The sequence below is a fragment of the Clupea harengus genome, chromosome 7 (genome assembly GCF_900700415.2).
Source record: "Clupea harengus chromosome 7, Ch_v2.0.2, whole genome shotgun sequence".
Lineage (NCBI taxonomy): Eukaryota > Metazoa > Chordata > Actinopteri > Clupeiformes > Clupeidae > Clupea > Clupea harengus.
Genome location: NC_045158.1, coordinates 20,479,683 through 20,502,654, shown reverse-complemented (window position 1 = coordinate 20,502,654; position 22,972 = coordinate 20,479,683). Strand labels below are relative to the sequence as shown.

Below are 22,972 nucleotides of genomic sequence, written 5' to 3'. Positions count from 1 at the left end.
TGACAGTATCTTATGCAAGCTAATTTACCTAGCTAGCTACCTAGCAATTGAATTACACTTGTGTGGTGTAATCGCTAGCGGTAAATAAACGTAAATAACTTGAATGACTGATAAAGGATATATGTTACACTATCACAAACACACACAATCGATGGTTTTGGGGAAATGAGGTAATTGGTTAGCTTAAATTACAGTATCTTAGGCGAGCTAATTGACCTAGCTAGCTATAACGGAATTAACAGTGCTAGGTTTGGTGTTTTGGTCATATAGCTTTGTAAAAGTTCGGTTAAACAAGTCACTTGTGTGTTTAGTTGTTATGACTTTGTAAAAGTTCGGTTAACAAGTCAAATTGAGCATTAAGCCACCTGACTATGATGGGTCAATTCATATCAGCATGCTAACGTTTATACTTATTAGCAGCGAGGCTAGCTAGCTACTATGTGTTCCAATGGATTGTTGGTCTAAGCGTTAGCAGCAACTTAACAATAATGAACAGCTTCAGTTAAGACCTACAATACTCTGCAACATTCGTGTACCACATGAACAACTAACCGAGTCAATGTAGACATATAAAAAGTCGTGTAGATAGCTTTATTCACATAAGCCGTATTACTTCACAAAAATAATAATAATTTAAAGAAAACCGATCGTTTGAATGTCAGGCGATCAACACAACTTCTCAACTAAAAAGTAAAGGTCCTAATCAAACGGAGTAAAGTGACGACTTCCGGTTTCAACACGGATTCTTTAGGAAATACGTTTTCCCCGCCGACAGCGGTGCGGCAATACAAAAATCATTATATACCAAATAATTAAAATAAGAAATGTACCGTGTTAACGCGTTAAATGTGTGTGGGAGACCGTAAGCCCCTGTCAACAATTACTTAAATGTGACCAAATATAATATATTGCCATTCGTTATCACTGAGAAAAGCCCCTCCTCCCTGGTGGGGCGCCGGCCAAATGGAAGTCAACGGGCGCTCTCATACTTTTCACAGTCATTTGAGCAAGGACAGCTTCTCATTGGCAGATGAAAGTTCGATCCTGGGGCGCAAAGTCATTGCGACCTAACCAATGACATTGTTTCCTATCGTTTCTTATTTCAACGCGATTGGACTATTCGGCGAATCAGAGACCAGAAATTATGATGTGGTTTCATTCCCATCACATAATCATATTGGAGAGCACCATAGCTAGCAGAAACATTGGTTTGTGAATATGGCGACATCGGTGACTGAAAACTCTGTGGTATCCTTATGTGAAACACCGTTTAATCGACGATTAGATGTTGACAAGAGGAGAGTATAAGACTTGGGACCCGAACGGATATAAACATTCAGCAGCAGACCACTGATAGCACCTGGAGCTTCTCGTCAAACCTGTAGGCTATGCTAAGCAGAGTTGGTTAGCTGGTTGTTCAGTTAGTAATGTGTTTTTTTGGTTCCCCTGTCTTGTTGTTCCAAAGTCCTGGGTCTGAAACACTCTGGATTGCAACGGGAATAAGGGATTTAAAGCACTTTACTGAAAAATGTAAAAGCATGAATCTGGCCTTAGCCATCTAAATAACAGCCTGAAGCTAAACCTCTTTGGAAGACTGAGTATTGCAGACTGCAGAGCAGTTGGACGAAGGGTACCGAATTGGCATTCGAAAACATGTAGTATCATCCAGTGTTTTTGAATCTATTCTGCTCTAAACCACTGGTATCATCCAGTATTTCTCACTCTATTCTGCTCTAAACTTGTCCACCCTGTGTTTTTTTTATCTACTCTGTTTTAAACATCTTGAACACAATGTTTCTGAATCTAGTCTACTCTAAACCTCTACTACCCAATGTTTAAACCTCTGGAACCCAACCCAATGTTTCTTAAACCATTCTGCTCTAAACCTCTCATGCCCAATTTTACAGTTTGTTGAGAGTTGTTAATGGACAGTGTTGAGCACTGTGTTTTCATGAAATAAAGCTTTGTTTTTTTATATATTCTACTCAAAACCCACAATGTTTTTTTTCTCATTGTGGAGTGCTATTTAAACCGCACTGCCCAACTGCGCCCCCCCCCCAAAAAAAATAAATCACCAGCTGCCACTGATTGTGATAGATATAAAATTTCAAGACAAGTTATAGCCTACATACATTATGGTAGGGCAGGATTACTAGGCTACAAGTTGGGTAAATAGTGGTCGCTATTATTATTGCTTTCTAACATTTTTTACGGTATACAATAAAGGGGTTTTTACATTGTACAGTGTCTATTTCTCTGTAACTAAAAAAATCTAAGCAAAAAAAAGTCAAACAAACAACTTTTAGGTACAAATACGACCATCTACGGAGTTTGGTCCGCCATCTTTTTTTTTTTTTTTAGCTTGCCGCTTTTTAGACGTGAGCATATACAGGATCTGATTGGCTAGCGCCTGTGCTGTCAGTCATGCATGAAAGGCAATTTGATTGGCTGACACATGCATTGCCTCACGAAAAGTTGAACATTCTTCAACTCTTGCCGCAAGCAAAGCATGAAACGCAACGCAAGGGAACCCAACGGAGCTGTCATGGCAAAAAGTGACCGGCGCCTAAAAGAGCCCGGGTGACGTAATATTGGCTTTCGAACTACTCGAGTGACAGTTGCTATACCAACGTTAGCATTACTACTCCCCTTACCCCTGTAATAGTAACCCTATCAGCACAGTGTATATCCACTAAACTGGTCTTGTCTGTACCATGTATTTACCACTGGATGTCTGCATATATATTATGTACATCTACCAAATGCAGGCTATGTACAACACCTGTTGTTTCCCTTCCACTTCTGCCACACAACCCTCCCCCCTTCCCCCCTTCCTATCTCCACCCGGCCGACCTCAAGCAGATGGGTTCCCCCTTATGTGCCGTGGTTCTGCTTAAGGTTCCTTCCTGACTAACAAGGAGTTTTTTCTTGCCCGTGTTGCCATTGTGCTTGCACTAAGGGGGTTTCAGGCTCTGGGCTCTGTAAAGCGCCTAGAGACAATTGTATTGTTATGGCGCTATATAAATAAAATTGAATTGAAAATTGAATTACGTCACCCGGGCTCTTTTTGGAAGTCAGACTGGCGCTGCATTAAATACCTCAATAACGCGTTTTACCCCAGAGCATCTCGCATTATACTTCGCTACCTGAGACCAGCTTGCCGGTGTAGGAATGTTAGTGTTTTGATAGATAATAATATGTGATAATAGTTAAGTTAGTTTATAAGTAAAGGTATGAATGAGATTATTTGAGATGAGGGGAGGCATTTCTGTGGCCCACAGGATAAATAGGTGGGTCATGATAGATATTGTAAGCTTTGATTGGATGGGGTCAGATTAGAGGGTAGGGATTTGATTGGTTACAGGGTCAGCCATTCAGGGCTTTAGTGGGAGTATCATGTTAAGTTTAAATGTCCAAGCGCGAGTTTATTTAGTCAGAACACTTCTAGATTTCTTCTCTTATTCTGATTTAAGTATTGCAATAAACCCTGCTGAAGAATTCGACATTTGCTGGCATCCCGACTCCATTGATTGGCAAACTTCGTGGTCTTTGTTAGACACAACACCGGTATTATACCTGCAATAAACCAAGCAAAACAACCATGTGCTTGATGTTTGACTGTGCTAGGAAAGTTGTTGACTCACTAGTTTGTTATAGTGTCAAAGTAAGCCAATTTCAACCGGTTTCACCGCTAGCATCTCACGATTAGCAATTCCTCCATTGGCTGCTATAAGAAGGTCCTTAATGTGGTGTGATTAATAGACATATCTGACGGCACACACAATTACATTTTCACAAAACAGGGAATTGTTTGCACCACCTTTAACTATAGAGCACAACGGGAGGAATTGCTAATCGCTAAAGGGTAGGATGTAGCTAAGTCACAAGGGCACATTACGAGATATAGTATGAACTCTCCCAAGTCTTTCTAAACAGGCCTATATCAACAAATAATGGTAGATCTTAAATGATTTTGGCTGCCTTGCTAAAAAGGTAGATGAACAAGCACCGTATATTATTTAAGATGTTAGCAAATTAACTGGCTGGCTTGCTAAAAAGGTAGATGAAGAAGCACCGTATATTATTTAAGATGTTAGCAAATTAACTGGCTGGCTTGCTAAAAAGGTAGATGAACAAGCACCGTTTATTATTTAAGATGTTAGCAAATTAACTGGCTGGCCTGCTAAAAAGGTAGATGAACAAGTACCATATATTATTTAAGATGTTAGCAAATTAACTGACTGGCTTGCTAAAAAGGTAGATAAACAAGCACCGTATTTTCTCCTTCTCCATTTTCTCCTTTTTATAAAAAGCGAATTTCTACTCTAAACAATTTCAATTGAAATGGAAATGGAACACTTTATTTACCGGGGAAAAATTAGTTTAGCCACAATATATAGCGATTAAAAAAGTAGTATTGACTGCAAATGTTGACGTACAGGATACCGGCAGGTGTAGCTAAAACGAAATACTTCATAGTTTTAGGCACAATATTAAGCGAGTAACAAGTAGCTAATGGCTTTCGAACGACTCTTGAGAATTACCAAAAAGTGCCCGGGTTACGTAGTGTCCGGGTTATGTAATACTAGCGTTGGTATAGCAACTGTCACTCTAAGAGTCGTTCGAAAGCCAATATTACATCACCCGGGCTCTTTTTGGCGCCCGGTCCCTTTTTGCCATGACAGAGCCACAATTCAGTTTGGCAAAGGATGACGTCACCCCATTCAAAGTGAATGGGGATCCGTCAACCCTGACGGATCAACGCATTCCAACGCAAAGATGTGAATGCTCTGTTACGCCACTGGGTCTGGCCTTATTAGTGCGTTTACATGATGGTATAATTCGAATCTTGCTTTAGTCGGACTATGCTATCTTTTGGGGCAACTGCTATTATCCGAATATACATGGCAGTGAATAAATCGAATCATTGGCCGAAAGCATGTCATATCCGATACGATAGGTGGCGCTGTTTTCATTACAACTAGTGGTGATACAGCCATTTCCGCTTGACCTCTTCACTACTACCAACAACAGCAACAGTTGATTAAGCATGAATCGCATCTGTTCATCGGTCCAGAAATGAGTGTTGCCTCTTGGGTTGTCCATCGTGTTGTTTGTTTGTTTCTGCCGGGCCGACGTGTTTATAAGTTACATTATTCAAAGGTGAAAGATAAAAGGCGAGAGAATCGCCAGGTGTTCCTTCTCTGACAGGTCTATTTTCGCACTATGATTCCAGGTCACATTTTCATACCGGTCCCCCATCTAATGTTAATACAGTGTTGTATAATGGTCTTGCTCCTATAATGTATAAACACGTAGATTACAGGGTGGGTGTGGCAGAGAGAGAGAGCGAGAACGGTGATGCACACGCATATATCAGATTTAGTGATCGGAACAACGTTATGTTGCTGTAACTTTGAACTATGTGCAATTAATACAATACAATACTTAATAGGCTAATTGATACAATATCTCCTCGTTTGAGTGTGGTAGTTTGAGTGCAATGGGAGTGTATGATCGTTATTGTCTATAAAGCAGTGTTTCTCAAACTTTTTCAGACCAAGGACTACTTAGCCAATACAAAAAACCTCGCGGACCGTCTAACTCAATATCCCCGGAACAACATGCCTCCAACCCAGACCTAGCACCAGACAATCGTTAGCGCACACATGATTTTCGCGGGTGGGCTCTCCTTTTTTACGTACCAGTAGGCTAGTTATAGATATGACAATGCGCAAGGCAAAGCATCTGGAACCCTGCTTCATGCGTGACTTGGTTATGTTACAAACTATAGCCTCTATACGCTCACAGCCTCATACTCCCATCACACACTTAGACAGGCCAATGTATCACAAAACACAACGATGCGCATACCGACCGCAGTATTTCACTACCAACAGTAGGCTAGCCCACTGGCATTAATACAGCCCTCCTAGTAGTCAAATTTTCATAATTAAGAGCAGTCATTATCCAACGTCACACAACACAGAATATAGTTATCATCTTGCTGTCTCAGCGGGAAAAAAAAACTCTGTTTTGAACGTAACTCCGCAGCGGGATAATGCCCAATGAGGCTGAATCATCTCGCCGTTGCACCTTCTCCTTGTCTGTGTCAGAGGCTTTCTTATTTAATTTTCTTTTCATAGTCCCTGTCTTAAGCCACCAATCCATGACCTTGTTAATAGATTAAGCAACTCTTGTTTTAGATTAGGCTACTACTGGCTGTGTTCTCTTCGTTCTGAGTTGTATGTTAGAAATGTCGCAATATTTACTTTTGGCCGTCGCGGACCATTACGGGCCACGTCTCTGTCTATAGAGGCAGCGCAGATAACCGAACAAAACTCAACTCACGCTTGCCTCACGGGTGCAATACCAAATTTCATCATATTTGATAGAATGAAGAACAAATTAGTTGTGAATACTATCACCGAGTTTGAAAGGTACTGGTCAGGTAATAGCCGATTGACAGCTGATTTGCTTTCTGATTGACAGTACTGCTGTGTGTTTTAAGCAAATACAATGTTAGACTGTTTACAAGCGGGCACCTGCTATCGTTGATTATACAGTAAATACGTTGTGAAATGAACAACAAAACACATCACAGTTCAAGTTGTATTAGTATTGAGTGATTCACATCGATATGAATGGATGACATGACCAATGTTCCCCTCTAATTTTTTTCAGCAATGAGCAAATATTTTTTTTCTGAGCACACATTTCAGCACTGTGAGCAGTTTCGCAACCACACGACCTGCCGAAAATGACCACGAGCCTGCGTTAGCCATAGGGGATTCAAAGAGATGACAGCAAATGCATCAATATGTCTACAAGGTTGATATTCATCAATATCCTTTATAATGGCTGGACTTTGGGAACATTTTAATGATGGTGTTTTACCAGTTAGTTTAGTTGAACTTAAATGACTGGTTCACTGGTTATGACTGAAAATGATTTTTTTTAAATATATATATATATATATATATATATATATATATAAGTATCCAAGGTGTTTAGTCATTTCTCAGCAGGTACAACATTTAAGTGGAACTTCAGTGAAAGAAAAATGCTAATGCAGTGCTTATTTAATTGACATGGTGTCATTTTTCCTAAAGGTAGATCTGCAAAACATGGAGTATACTGTCCGGAGTAGCGTTTCTACCTCTTTCATTATAGGGACTTTCCATGCGTCATCAATTCCCAAGTCCTCCCTATGGGCCACGCAGTGTTGCTCAGTCAGGTGCGGTACCTGACGCTTCAGTAAAGCAGCCGCTCCTTTATGTCTACCTAACATGACAGAAGCACCATCTGAAGTAAACATTACCATTTGTTCATGTCTAGCGCATGATCTGCGTAGAACTTGGTAATGGAATCAAGGATGTCTTTTTGTAGTGCATCCTGAGAGCTGAATGATTCCAGCAAAAACGGTCTTGTAACTTTACATTTACATTTAGTCATTTAGCAGACGCTTTTGTCCAAAGCGACATACTGAAATCAGTTTAGTCCCGAAACTTAATGTTCGGTGAGAATTTGATAGAGTTCCCATGTCTAAGTCTTAATGTTTTCAATGCGTCTACATGGACTTTCTGTGTCAGATGACGCTTTAGGTAATCAAGCTTCCACTCGGACCAACTTTTCCCACGAGCGAACTCTCCTTTCGCTTTTGCCTCCGAGCAGAATTTGCAGTTCACGCCACTCCTTTCTTCATATGTAAATATGTCTGAAAGTTTTATCCTACCTGTGTCAGTTTGGACTATTTCATCTAGCCACTCATGTTTAAACGTTAGGCAGACCTTTTTCTGGGGCACCTGCTCTGCCTTTTTTCCCGCCATGGTAGCCTATAGGCTAACTGCTGTAGCAGGGCCCGCCAAGAGTGGCCTAAAGGAAACATTTTATGTAAACATTCTAACGTACATCCGGCTTGGTTATCAGACATGTCAGTATTTTAAATGTTTATTACCTAGACTACATCACCTTTGATGCTCAGATTTTTAACCCCTGAAAGAAAGTCGTTTGTGCGGTCTGAAAAATCTATTGCGCGGCCACTGCGACTGACAGCTTAGAGGGAACATTGGTCTGGGTCCGGACCCGGACCGGAGTCCGCCTATTGAGTACCCCCGGAATACAGTATAACACACGCCATATACATAACCATACACATGATGAGTATACACTGTACATACAATATAGCTGCACCTTTAGCCAACATGAGAATTACAAAATTCATACCAGAAAAAGGTTCCCCAGTCCAGTATGGCAGTGGGAGATTAAAGAGCTCGAACGTTGGTTACTGGCTTATATTAGGAGGCAACCCTGTTGCAGTTGCGCTGTGATCAACAATGCAAAAACAAAATCAACGTCTTAATCATCCCCTAATTCCCTCCCCGCACTGCTGCTGATATTGCACAATAAACGCTTCCACAACGTAATTAAACAGCTTGATTGTTAATTAACAAAACACATACCAGGTAGACGTGACTGCACGAGAAACTCCGTGAAGGAAGCGAAACGAGCTGCTTGTGAAAGCTAATAATCACAGGAAGCATGCAAGCAGCAAAGTGGACACCAAAACAATTCTTCCAGTGACTTTCGCGGGTGCAATATTAAAAGGATCACGTCAGGTACGCCGCACCATATATGTCTATGCGCCACACAGCTAAGAGGGGCGGTTCAGAGGCAGGTGAGCTGGGAGGTGTCGTTTTTTCTTTGGGCCGCAGACGCGCTGGGAGATGTGAAATAAAAGAAACAGCGTCAGGTACGCCACGCAGCGGAGAGGGGCAGTTCAGAGGCAGGTAAGCTGGGAGATGTAGTTTACTTTTGGGCAGCACGGCCACACATGTAACAATAATAGTAGTTTGCTGTTGCAAAGAAAATGAATTCAGTCAGAAACAATAACATGGGTAAATATCAACACAAATAGAACAAAAAAGGCAAGAGGGTTCCAGTTCACGTGTGATGGTGATGAATCAACAGGTACCAGGTCACCTGACGGAGACTCTGTCCTTCATCAGGAGCCATCATATACAATCAATCAATCAATCATTCATTCTCCATCCTATTAGCATTATAACCACACAAAGCCAGTCACACAACAAAGGCAAAAGTATGTTACCAAGGGCCAAAAAAAGTATGTTTTTAATGCATACTAAATGTAATCAGTTAAGGGTTTTTGTGGATGGTGTTAGCAACCCCTGAACTCAATGATTGCTTGGATTACCTGACATGAATCATACTGCAGTCAATCACCATATTTTATTCCAGAAAATGCCTAATATTTATGGATTATGTAACAATACATTACAAATTAAAGTACATACACATGGACACATGGTGGCAGACTGAACCCCACACTGACAAAGGCTACAGTAGCCCAGCCTCCATGGGACACAAAGATCCTCCTGTGATATGCATTGTGAACAGGTGTCATCAAAGCAGGTCAAGCTCACTGAAGTCTCTCAACTCAGCATCAACATCTGTATACTGGATTAACACCACTTAAATGCAAAGAAGTGTTTCTGGTGAACCCACTTAACTTCTGCTCGAGACTCTCTTTCTTGTAATGGCTCAGTCTTATAGGCATTCTAATGTGCCACTGTGGGAAAATGAAAGTTCTTCATGAATCCATCAAATGCTCCTCTGCTTTGATGTTGGTCATTTCCCCAGGTCTGTTCCTACAGGGAAGTGATCCACACACTGCTGGGTTTGAGTCTTTCAATCTCGAGCGCACCTGATTTGCTCATTAAACTCACACGTGGGGCACATACATTAACTGAATCAGGGGCTGCAAATGGGTGTTGTTATCTCACAAACAGGGAAACAACAAAAACACAAACAAAACAACAGAGAAATGGGTAGAGAGTCTTAACCACAGCAGTTCCACTGCAGACTCTCTCTACTACTACTTGCACAGAAAAAGCCCTCCACACGCAAGACAGCAACACAAAATATTTCGTAATAGTCAAGATCTTCTTTCACCCTGTGAATCCTAAGGACACTTAGTTTATTTCTGTACTCGGCATATGTATGTATGGACCAGAGCTTGCTACAGAACTTTTGTATAGTGGTCAGGTTTCATTAAATCAAGCAAAAAAGACCCCATGAGATCTCAACCATGTCGAAAAAACATGAGAGTGTTTGGTGTTTGTTTTTTTTTCTCCCCAAAGCTGCATAAATAGCGGCATTACATTTACATTTACATTTAGTCATTTAGCAGACACTTTTGTCCAAAGCGACGTTCAAGGGAGAGAATAGTCAAGCTACGAGCAATAGAACCTGGTGTAACAATAAATAAATACTACTTTACATAAGAAATATAACAAAATTAAATAAAAAGAAAAAGAAGTGCAGAAATGTAACTGCTGTAATTGCAAGTTACGCACTAGTCGAAGTGCCAGTTAGGACGGGAAGTGCTCTCTGAAAAGTTGGGTCTTCAAAAGCTTCTTAAAGGTAGAGAGGGACGCCCCTGCTCTGGTAGTGCTGGGTAGTTCATTCCACCAACGTGGAACTACAACAACAAGAGCTGCACACAAAGAAAAACCTCTGATGAATGACTTTTGTCCAAGCTAGCATGGTTGCAACTGTCTAACACAAAAATTGCACATTTGTCTTCCCTCTCTGCTGGTGACAATGGATTCACGTTTCCACTGAACATTTAGATGTGACAGTGAAAGGCCTCACGGATGCTGGCGCCATGACAACATGAAGCTCAGGCTTCTAAGCACTACTGGATCTGGGAGGGCTGCCACTCAGTTTTGTGGAGGTGGCTGAGGAGGTGCCTGAAGGCCCCCCTGAAGCCGAAGGCTGACGCAGAGGCCCCACAGGCAATAGAGGGGGAACCTGCTGTCAGTACCCACACGTCATGTCGTCATGTCATGGCACAGCACAACACAACGTTTTTGCCCTTTTTGTAGTCTCTACATTCTGTGCCTTTTCCTGAGTGGTTTCGTTGCCTCCAGTTGCATGATAAAACACCTTGTGCACATATGCTAGCTAAATAGGTAGTAGAAGCAGGTAGTAAAAGCAGCAGTTACAGTAATATTATTACATGATAGATTAAATTACTCAATGTTAATTGGTATTGATGCTACTTGCTAATGAAGCTAATAATGTTGCGATGCTTCAGGCTACTGACCCTTGAAATGTGTGTCTGACTCCTTCACCCCCACCCTCCCCTACCTGCTGCAGTGTTGTTGCCATGGAGACCCGGCAGTATGTGGCGGGAGACCAGATCACCATGCGCCTGATGAGGAGGGAGAGAGGGGGGGGGGGGGGGGGGGGGGGGGGGGGGGTTGAGAGCGAGAGTGTGTGAGGGAGAGAGATCGCTTTAGTCAAGGAGGGAGAACTACTCTATTTGTAATGTGACAAAAGTGTTTGATGGTCAGAGATAGAGAAAATATGAGAAGTTGGACCTGTTAAAGAACCTTTTAAAATGTTTTACCTGTAAGTTAAAGTAGAAGTCTGAGTGAGCCTTACAATACAAGGCTCTCTGCACCACACTTTTCAGGACACAATGCATTCCTAGCCAGATAAAGCTTAATTGCAACAACAAAATAAGAAAATGTCCTTCATCAGTCAGATAAGGCAAAATTAAGAAAAAAAATTATAGTCCAAAAGCATTGTTACTAATTAAATAAATGGTGAACAGGCTAAAAAATTCTCCTGTTTGTGTTTACAGATGGGCATCTGGGCGCGTACTCGAAGCTGCTGTTGGCATCTGAGGAGCAGGTGTTGGGGCTGCTGCAGGAGGAGAAGGAGCAGGTGTTGGGGCTGCTGCAGGAGGAGAAGGAGGCGCTGATGTCCCAGCTTAGCCTGGAGGAGCACGACCCACAGTCCTGCTTCCTCCAGAGTGCTCTGCACCAGCCACAGGTACACACACACTGTTGAATTCTGTTCTCCTAGACACACACACACACACACACACACACACACACACACACACACACACACACAGTTTACTTCTTTATTTGGATTCGATAAATAAGTACATATCATAGCAAAATCCAAATTTGGCTTAGAGGAAGTCTTAAATTGCAGAGAAAGTTTCAGTCCATACTGTACATTAAGGGTAAAGGTGACACCTGCGCCTCCAGATGAAGAGGCTACCAATTAGTGCTGATATAGAGCAGTACTTTGTGAAGTGTTTGGCCCTTTTCTTAGAGAGTCCACAGATATGCAGGCCTCGCACACACATTCTATGCACATGACCTAAGCTACCAAAAATCAGGGCAATGAATTTATATGAGTAGCCATAGTTGGTTAAAACATTACATAAGGGTTGGTATTTTAACAGTTTTGACGCATAGCAGGTGCACACACACACACACACACACGCACGCACGCGCGCGCGCACAGCTTATTCTGGAGGACCACGGCCCACAGTCCTGCTTCATCTACAGCCCCCTGCACTAGTTGCAGGTACACACACATCCACACGCACTCATATGAAACACTGTTTCACCATGACAACCACATACACGCATGGTTTTGGAGTCAGCCACACAAATGCACACAAGTATGCTTCACACATGGCAATATGTACAGAATATATTCAATATGAGACATGAGCTGGCTGATATAGGGCCTGATATTGATATCTGTGTGCTGGAATATCTCAAACATCAGCACCAGTTGCAGTTGAAGCCTTTTAGCTGTGAGTCTAAGTTTCAATTTGTGTTCTGTCTGTATGTGCGTGTCTGCAGGAGCAAGAAGATTTCCTGCTGAAGCGGACCTCTCAGGATGGGGGCGGTGTGGAGGGACTGGACCTACAGAGGCTCTCCCTGTCTGACCCCCCCTCTCCTGTGGTACCCGTGGTCACACACTCCAGCACCAAGGTGGGTTCCAACAGAATATCCTCTGATTGATCAAACTCTGCTTGGCAGGTCTTCAAAAGCTATGGTGTTAGAAAATGATGCAAACACTGTACATTAACTCTATCAGGTTTGTATCCAAATGTGTTGGAAGTTGACACACCTTATACTTGGTTGCGTATCTCACTGATCTCTCCTCATCGTGAATCGCATGTCAAAATAGACATCAGGACTAGCCCTTTCCAATGATACTACTTGCGAGTCTGTACAACAAACTACAATGAAGTATTCCGGTTTTTAAATGACATTTCATTTCACTGCTTCCATCTCTGCATCTGTCTCCACACTCTCATTACCCTTGTTTGAGTTGTTCACAAAGTCGTTACTGTGTAGACATGAAACGAGTAGCAGATGAAAGAGTGGGCCTTAGACTTCGCAATGGCGCCAAGAAGTTGCTAATTCCCTTCAGTGTGTACCTAGTCCTCCTCTGCTTTGTGTGTGTTTGATTAATTCCCTTCGAACCGATGCTGCAATACTCCTCAGCGTTCGACAATGAGGTGCAGGAGGTGCCTGACGTCGACCCGGTAGAGGTGGCTGAGGAGGTGCCTGAAGGACCCACTGAGGCCTCGTTTAACCCGATTTCTGACGCAGAGGCCCCACAGGCATTAGAGGGGGCACCTGCAGCTCTCCAGAATGAGGCAGGAAGGCCCCCGACCTCAGAGCCTGGGCCCTACTACTACTTTTATCAGGGTGAGCCTTGCCTGAACTTTTTCAGGGATTGTCTGAGCAGCATCAAACTTCGATGGTCAGTGCTTGTGTGGTTTAATATGATGTATGTGTGTGTGTATGTCTGTGTGTATGTGTTTATGTGACTGTGATGTACTGTATTTGTGTATGTCTGTGTGTATGTGTGTGTGAATATGATGTACTGTATTTGTGTATTTGTGTGTGTTCCTGTAGCGGATGATGGCCAACAGATGTTCCTGCACCCGGTGAATGTGCGCTGTCTGCTGAGGGAGTACGGCAGCCTGGAGGCCAGCCCCCCTGCCATCACTGCCACTGTAGTAGAGGTGGAGGGACACGCAGTCACCGAGGTAAACCACACACACACACACGCCAACAGAGGTGGAGGTCCAGATACACGTACATGTACATACACACTCTCACAGAGGAGTATGAGAATTAAGAGCCTTATTGTGAAATGTACACACATGCATTATTCCAGGTAATGAACACGTTGCTTCAGGAGCATGGAAGGAGGGTGTGTAATTTGATTGGTTGTTAAGCTCAAATATCAACAATCTTTTGCCAGAGTCGCAGACTGTACGTTAAACACTAGAATGGCCATGCAGTTCATACGGGTAAAATGGCAGACTGCCCTGTGTGTGTGTGTGTGTGTGTGTGTGTGTGTGTGTGTGTGTGTGTGTGTAGGAAGTCCGCTGTCGACATTGATACCTGGCCCACCTGCCCCTGACCTGTGAGTTAGCCCTGCAGCCTCCAATCCTCTCTAAACAAAACTTGGACAGCTTTACTGGTAAGCCCCACAATTATTTTACAACATAAGGCCATCTTTTTTTATTTTGAGATGTAGTTTTTAAGATTGGCTGTAATGGTGGATTGTTGGAGTGGGTGGGTGGGTGAAGTGTAACAGTCAGCCAGCTGTAGATTTACCTTCCAGGACCCCTCTCTCATTTCAGTCAGTTGCACCTTAACAAACCTGTTGCCCCTGCAAGCCAAGTTAAAGGCTGCCAGATTTCCTAGTGCTCTTTGAGATCAGTGTTATGGCAGCCATCTTAACCTGATCCACATTGCTTTGATGATGAACTCGGTTGGAACTTTTATCTCCGAAATGGTCTGTATCTCATCACTATCCTGTACAACATGATGGGTAGGCTGTTAAGTGTGTTTCTCAAACGTTAATGTTTTAAACCGCGTAAAACTAAGCAAGATTAATCTGATTTTGTAATACTTTTCTGCTTTAAACCTCACAGTTTTTCTTTTCCCCCAGTGTTCCTCTGTAAACCATCCAAACTCCAGGTTATCCGTTCTGGTCTTGGGGGTCCCATCAGATGAGCTGGTTTTAGTTGTCCATCTTAACATGTGCAGATGGCAAAAAGTTTCTGACCAATTCAGATTGATATGGACTAAGAAAATAATAAATGAAACAAAGATGGTCAGTTTAGTTATGCTGTCAAACTAGTTTACCCTGTGGATCCTCCCAGTGTCCTGGCCTGTTTTCAGAGAGAAACCATAGAGAAGTGCTGACTGCTGATCTGCTTTGAGTGTAAAGACAAATGTAAGAGGAAATTATACATAATATTTTTGTTTTCAGGGTTCTCTAAATATACTTTCATTTTTTAGGTTAACTTCTCGGAATAGTATTTTAGGGTCATCAGTGCTTTGTGAAAGTGATATGTGCCAGTGGGTAAGGATCTATTTGAACAAAAACTGGTAAATTTACACTGGTAACATTATGACTACACTGCCACACATGGTTCAGTATACACTACATTTTGAAATATATTGGTGTATAATTAGTCAGCTGAGAAACAAAAACGAGAATATTTATCATTAAGGCTTTATGAACGGAAACTTATGCTCTAACAAGGCATCATCTTCTCCCGTGTTCTAGCAGCCTAGATGCTCCAATCAGATGATTTGTGTTCAGGAATATCATGTGTATAATTTGAATACTGTACAGGCCTCACTGAGTATCCTCATTCAGATATCCAGCAAGTTAAACACCACCACACAATAAGTCTTGGATGCCGAGGGTGAAATTGAGCTTTATCATGTGAATGGTGTGAAACAAATACAGATACATACACCAATAAGTACAAGGTAATGTGAATTGTACAAATGCAGAGGATGGATACAAGCATGAGGCATTTAGCCTACCAGGTAACTAAGTAGCAAGGATGAACTGCTTTAGCTAGGTGAACCGAAATGTATGTATTTAACAGAAAATTCATTGACTAATATAACTTCATTATTAACATTTCACAGGTCAAAATGCACTAACTAAACATGAACAATTACTAACATTTTTCACTTAGAGGGAATGCCTTCAAAGCGCTAACAAAAAGGAGTGGTCGAGAAGCACATGTGAGCTTCCCATGCTGTCTTTCTAACTGACCAAATTCCTGACAAACGAGTTTCCTGTATGTTTCTCAATTCAAAATAAAAGTCCTTACATGACTAAAACAATTAAACAAATCGCTGGCAGAGCCAAAACAAGTATCATGCGTATAATTTGCATCATGATGTGGTATTATTTCGCATAAAGGTGTGGGTGTGGAAATGAAATATCACCCAATTATCCCCTGTTATCCCCTGATGTGGACTCTTCTGCACAATAGCAGCATCCTGGCTGTTGCCATGCACACCTCTGTCCTGTTTTTCCAACATCTGCTTGTGGTTTTGGTCATCCTGCTGCAGCTAGTCCTGCAGCAGCTCCGAACGCTCCTGCTGCTCCTGCCGCTGCAGAACCTGCTCCAGAAACTGCTGCTGCCGCTGACGATGCAGCTGCTCCAAACGCAGCTGCTCCAGCCGGCGCGGCTCCAGCCACCACTGCTGCTCCTGCAGATGCTGCTCCAGCCGCCGCTGCTCCTGACGCCGTAGCTGCTCTTGCAGCTGCTGCTGCTGCTGCACCTGCACCTGCACCTGCTCTTGCCCCTGCCGCTGCTGCTGCTGCAGATGCTGCTCCAGCCGCTGCTGCTCCAGCCACCACTGCTGCTCCTGCAGATGCTGCTCCAGCCGGCGTTGCTGCTCCTGCCGCTGCTGCTGCTCCTGCCGCCGTAGCTGTTCCTGCAGCCGCTGCTGCTCCGCAACTTGCTGCTCTTGCAGCTGCCGCTGCTGATCCTGCCGCTGCTGCTGCTGCTCCTGCAGCTGCCGCTGCTGTTCCTGACGCTGCTGCTCTTGCTCCTGCCGCTGCTGCTCCTGCTCCTGCAGTTGCTGCTCTTGCCGCTGCTGATCCTGCCGCTGCTGTTCCTGCCGCTGCTGCTCCTGCAGATGCTGCTCCTGCAGATGCTGCTCCTGCCGCCGTAGCTGCTCCTGCCGAAGCTCCTGCAGCTTCTGCTGCTGTTGTTGAAGCAGTTTCTGCATCTCTTGCAACTCTGGCAGCTCCTGCAGCCTTTGTGGAAGCACCAGTAGCTTCTGCAGCAACTTCTCCTGCAGATTTCTGTGTGTAGCATTCAGCGTCTCACAGTTTTGCAAAACAGCTGTAATCTGGTCCAGATGCTTTCCATCCTTTCCTACCATGTGCCAATGGCTTTGGTCATTCTGTGAAAATGAAGCAACAGGAGATGGTCAGTTACACCTATTTCAAACCTGTCCAATGACTGAACTCTGCTGAGGGGGCAAGCCTAGGCCATCCTTACAGACTGACAATAACTACATATAAAACAAGGCTGCCACACAGTCAATAATTCATGATTATACCTGACCTGTTTCAAGTCTCCCGTTTTAATGTCACACTGATCCAGGAGTTTTTTGTCTTGGTATCCAGGTTCCACCAGTCTGTGTCTCTGCAGGGCTGGAACTGTGTAGTGCTGCCTGACATGAGACTCACAATAAGAGGCAGTGCAGGTCAGACAGGATTTCACAGCTCGGAGTTTCCTCCCAGTGCAGAAATCACAGGCCACATCTCCAGGACCAGCGTAGCAGTGAGTAGGTAGAACAGGACTGAACTGCTGGAGCTTCAGGACCACTTCTGCTAAGGCTGAGTTTGTGTAAAGTGCAGGATGGGAGCTGTATGACTGTGGGCATTGGGGACAGGCATAGTGTCCTGCATGGTTAGGCTGGGCCCAGTATGAGGTGATGCACTGTTTGCAGTAACTGTGCCCACAGGGGATGGAGACCGGGTCCTTCAGCACATCAGTACACACTGTACATCTGAAGAGGTCCTCGGTCAACAGACTGGCTATGAACTCACTGCAGAAACGATAAAGGACATTAGAGTTAGATCAGAGTAATGAGCACTGGTGATTTACAACATACCACGCATTACCTTTTTTCGGAAACTTGACATATTAAACACAAAACACCCTGCAAAATGGAACCCTGCACATAGTGTACCTTTAGCATTTTCTGTGCTACAACGCTCAGTTCACACATTTTTTTGCTGAAAAAGACCATAATTCATTCCTGAAATATATTCAGTCCACATATATACGCACATATGAAGAAACGAAATATAATAATAAATAATGACTGTATTCAGCCTCCATTTTGGTCACAGTAACTCATCAATATCAGTTTGAAGTAATAATAGCTGGATGTCTGCACATATTAGTGGATAATTGTTTAGGTGGATAAAGCATGCATGAAGATGGATGACAAGGGACAATATTGCTGTAAATAACCCATTAAATGTCTTATCCTTATATTGACCTCACTTCCCTTATCCTTAGGTCTCCATTTTGGTTATAATGTAATTTTTTTGGGATATTTTCATTCAATTATAGACTTCGGTTATAATCTAATATGAATATATTTTAACACATATGTTTAACCACAATCTAGGTGGTCATAGGGTACAAACTTGGTAATAGAAGGGTTGTAAAACTATCATAAGTTATATTTCTTTTTAATAACTTCAGAATGAACTAAACTAATTGTTAACTACTTGTTCACCCTCCAGATCATCTATTCACATGTAAACATCACAGCAATTTCTCCCTCTTTTAAACAAATTGCAAATGCTTTAGCACATTCAATCTAATCAGTATGTACAATTGTCTGCAGTTGGCTACATTATCATTTGCTTATGCCATGTCTTTCCCCCCGAATTATCTATGCATCTATTTCTATAGGGCATCTAAGGTATGACAAAATGGTAATAATTATTTGTCGAGTATTCTTCTCCATTACTTTATCCAATGAAGACACTATTTTCTGGATTAAGGTCAAATCAGCCTCCTGACTAGATGTGTAGGAATACTAAGTACACAAGAATTGTGGCAAACAAGAAGATTTTTTTCTCAACAGGGATGTTATGACACATAACGGCCACTGCAGCTTCTCCTACATGCTTGGAAAGGGACAAGTATTCAGTTAGTTGTAATCTGCAGCCTCACCACTAGATGTCACTAAATCCTACATGTTGTATGTTTAAATTCATCATGGAGGTTCTACCCTCTAAATACAGCAGTTTGATACTCTCTTCATATACTCTCCTCCCTTACAATACTCTCTCCATACTCTCTAGATTATAGGGCTACAGTGGAGAGAAATATGCATGCGTATGAGCATCTTTAACTATAGCAACAGAGGAAAAGAATACCGTATTTTGCCCTAGACATCGGCCTCTCTTCTGCAGAGGCATCAACCAGTTGAGTAATGAATCATAATTTACCATAATTTATTTTATTTATTCAGATTTAAACCTGCAAACAGGTCTCATCAGTCCTATGGTAAAAATCAATTAGTGAATAATTCCTCAGCTCACCTTGAATCAGGCGTGAATTCTTCTTTGAACTTTCCTTGTAGATCCATTGACCTTATTGACACACAGCTCGGTGCAGGTGACTCTGATCTCTCCTGCTTCACTCTAAAATCACACAATATGAAAAGGAATTATCATCAAAGCTTGTTATAGCAGAAACACACATTTGCTTAGAATATCAAAGACCAATTTTCCAAATCAGAAATTACCTAATAATGATAGAATAAAAATAGGATGATTGGATGTTTCAGGTGATTCTCATATATATTCAATTTCTCTCTGGGTCAAACTTATACTTCCAAAAATGATCCATCATCATGGAGTTTTGATCTTACACTAGTGAGCTAACTTCCCAAAGACAGCTGAGATCATGTCAACTTCACTCTCTGATGGCCTCAGGAACTCCATACTGTAGCGATCTCACAAAATCAGGCATATCCTTGGCTTTCATGACGTCTTTAACCCTCACAGTACATACCTTCAATCACAAATACAATATTGCAACTGGAGTGGACTTACATCCGCAAACTGACTTGGGGTGGACAAAGACGCTAAAACATAAGGAAAGTCCCACTGAAATGTAAAAATTACACTGACTCAACATCGCTATCTAAAAATACACGTTAGACATTAACATAAGAGGGGAAACACCAATCTAGAATTTAAAAACCGAATATACAGAATTTCCACGCTACGAACCCTGGGAGTACGTCACATAACAAGCTCAACACGAAAATACAGGCAACCACGCGTACATCACTCCCGCGTCACGCCCCAATACTCTTCCTCTATATATTCTCCTGGCTTAGTCATCTCTCCATACTCTCTAGATTATAGGACTACAGTGGACAGAACTGTGCAATTATAGCGAAAGAGGGAAAGAATACACTGCCCAAGAAAGGAAGCACTTGTGACCAAAAACTATTTTGTGTGCAAAGTGAAATGTGGGGCTCGCTTTAAGCAGACCTGGATAACTCCTACTACTGTAAACACTTCTTTAAATAATTTCTCCCTGGGATTTCCATCATTCATCTCATTTAATCTGATTCAAATTTAAGAACACATCAGTCCAATGTATCACAATCTGCTTGAAGTGGAGGATTCCTCAGCAGACCTTAAATGAAGTCCAAATTCTTCTTTGAAGTTTGCTGGTGGATCCAATGTCTTTAGAGACACATAGCTGGATGCAGGTGAGTCTGACCTCACCAGCTTGACACTGAAATCATAGAAGCTTCAAAGTCATAGCAGATTCTTTTAGACAGTATTTTTTTATTTAGATTTCTTAAATTAAATGTATTTGGAAAAGTGATTCACAGGAAGTGGTGAGTCCAAATCATGTAATTATACCTTTTCTCTGAAGTGGATGGTTCGAGTGATGTCTTTCTCTTCATTGTGTTTCTAGAAGTAAATCTGATCAGATGTATTTTTTTGCAAGATTTTAGAAAATAGCATGTGTGCACTTTGAGATTAGTAATATTAGCTGTCCTTTAAAGCACTCTGATGGATACACTAAGTTTAGCAGCTCACTTCTGCCTCCAAAATGGTCTGACTTCTTTCTGACACAATAGAACTATAAATAAGTGTTTAACAATTAGATTTAACAATATTATCAATGATTTCCTTCTTGAATAGTCTACATCAATATCACAAACGACAAAAACAATTTTTTTTTTTTTTACCTAAATTGTCTGTAATCAGAGACTGCTGTTAACACGGTACTGATACGTGCCAGCGAAGAGAAACGAGAAAAGAGTGGGCGGGGCGTGGCGTGGCGTGGCGAGTGGAAATAGCGTAACAGACTTGACTAGCGAGCTAGTTAGCAAGCTAGCCAGCTAGTAAGCTATCCAGTGACTTGTTTTTATATCAGATCCGTCATTTTGTTAAAAGTAAGCACAGGATTAAGTATCTCACATAGCAGGAACAACAAGAAAAACCGTACAAGGCACTCCAAGCGTTTCTTTTTAGCAAATTAAACGACCCAACGACGCCATAGTCGTGCAATTTTCAAACCGTCAGAGACAACACCAAACCATCTGATTGGCCGCCGCTAGCAAAATTCGCTCCTCATTAAACTTTCCCCAACTGGAATACAGAATTTCGCTTCGCTGACATGTATCAGTACCGTAAACATCTAAGCATTACAAATCGAATTTATGAAAAGTCCACTAAAGTGAGGGATTGCGCCCTTGTGTAAAACAAATATTTGACAAAGGAACGTCAGGGGAGACTTACTCAAGCGAGGCTCAGGGAATTTAAACTGAAACCAGACTTGGACAAATAAATAAAATTATGTACCTGATAACAGTTCAAGCCCTTAGCTTGTTAAACACGTTTTCATGAAAAAAATGTATATTATGGTAGGTTAGATTACACATGAAAACACAATCTCAACAACATACTGACAACGCAATGGCCACGGACATAGCTAGCTAGTACTCTAAACAGTCCATGCCATGAAGCCAGTAGTCCAACTACAAATCGAAATATTCATCCTTTAGGCTACTTAATCGCGCTTTCTCTGAACTAATCAATCCTAATATTCTCACCTTCTGTTGAATTAACTTCTCGTTCGCTGCGAATATGTCTCAAACAAAATGCACGCCGGATCGTAGCTGTAATGAAAAGGCTTCCGTTCCAGCGTCTGACCTAGATCCGTCCTTACCCGTGCTAAGCCTCCTAAAGGGAAGTGAGGAAAATGCGGAAGTAAATTAATCAGTCGACCGATTCTACATTACACAATAACTTCGACACATACATGTTACTATTTACAGACTGCTGGTAATCAATACATCACATTTTCTTATTCATGTAACTCCAGCATGTTGTTTAGTAAATAATAAGGGGTATTTATTTTCATCATTGTAGACTCATCAGCTTAAATGTATATCCTTTTCACTATCAATTCATAGATTTCAAATGCTGTTTCATAATCAAGAGCATTTTCAATTTGACCAAAGTGGTCATACCTTCACAATGAGGAAGGTATTTCTGAACTGTTTAATGAATCAGTTCATTAAGATGTTAGATGTAAGGTATTCATTGCTTTTTTTATGAATACAATGTTTTTAATGAAAAGATTGTGAGGTCTGGTGCAAAGTTGGAGAGAAATCCAATCGTTTCCCAGTGTCATGAACAAAGAAAACGTCTAACAGAAACACTAATGCAATAAGATTACGAAAGAAGCCATTTATTTTCCTTCCAGGACATCAAAAATAACCAACACTTCATAACTCATTGTCCAGGACCAACTAAGGCATAGGCATGGCCGCCATTTATTCCTGTACACTCACATAAGCAGAAAAATTACATGATGAGATAGTTTTTTGCTGCAAAATAAATCCCAAACTGTAACTCAATGTAAATGTCTAAATCAAAAGACAGGATTTTCACTCCACAAGTGTCAAGAGTGACCCAACAACAGGTGACCAACACTGGTACTCATTAGAATGCACAACAAAGAATCCATGCCCAACTAAAATCTGTATGCTTCTGTGCTGCTGGTTTATTCCACCTGTATCTGTGTGGTGAAACTCAGACAGGAAGGTAGGCAGGGACTGAGATGTCAAATAACTCCAAAAACACCCAGGCATTCTCATGAATTTCAACAAAACAGAAAGTCTCCATTCAGCAGTCTAAATAACCACACCTGCTGAGCCCCTCATTAAGCAGAGGACAACAATAAGCAGTTAAAGGTCTATGCACATACCTGAAAAGACTTCTGTCC

The 22,972-nt window shown here is 42.0% G+C and overlaps 1 protein-coding gene and 1 long non-coding RNA gene across 4 annotated transcripts; both read right to left on the bottom strand.

The window, feature by feature from the left end:
* Positions 1 to 2,792: 2,792 nt before the first annotated feature.
* On the bottom strand, positions 2,793 to 22,971 carry LOC105891564. Of its 3 annotated transcripts, XR_004164027.2 has the most exons (5): positions 21,795 to 21,959; positions 20,596 to 20,658; positions 20,363 to 20,464; positions 11,340 to 11,343; positions 2,793 to 2,802 (listed from the first exon to the last, which is right to left on the bottom strand). It is a non-coding gene; the product is annotated as an uncharacterized LOC105891564 (long non-coding RNA). The 3 variants fall into 3 exon arrangements; XR_006152502.1 differs by lacking the exons at positions 2,793 to 2,802; positions 11,340 to 11,343 and adding an exon at positions 19,476 to 19,821 and having other exon boundaries at positions 21,795 to 21,961; XR_006152501.1 differs by lacking the exons at positions 2,793 to 2,802; positions 11,340 to 11,343 and adding an exon at positions 22,955 to 22,971 and having other exon boundaries at positions 21,795 to 21,924.
* LOC122133031 (putative mediator of RNA polymerase II transcription subunit 26) lies at positions 15,715 to 19,342 on the bottom strand. The gene is made up of 3 exons (XM_042708299.1): positions 19,252 to 19,342; positions 17,249 to 17,735; positions 15,715 to 17,084 (listed from the first exon to the last, which is right to left on the bottom strand). The coding sequence occupies exons 1-3, from the start codon at positions 19,296 to 19,298 to the stop codon at positions 16,242 to 16,244; spliced, it is 1,377 nt and encodes a 458-aa protein (XP_042564233.1). The 5' UTR covers positions 19,299 to 19,342; the 3' UTR covers positions 15,715 to 16,241.
* Position 22,972: the final 1 nt, after the last annotated feature.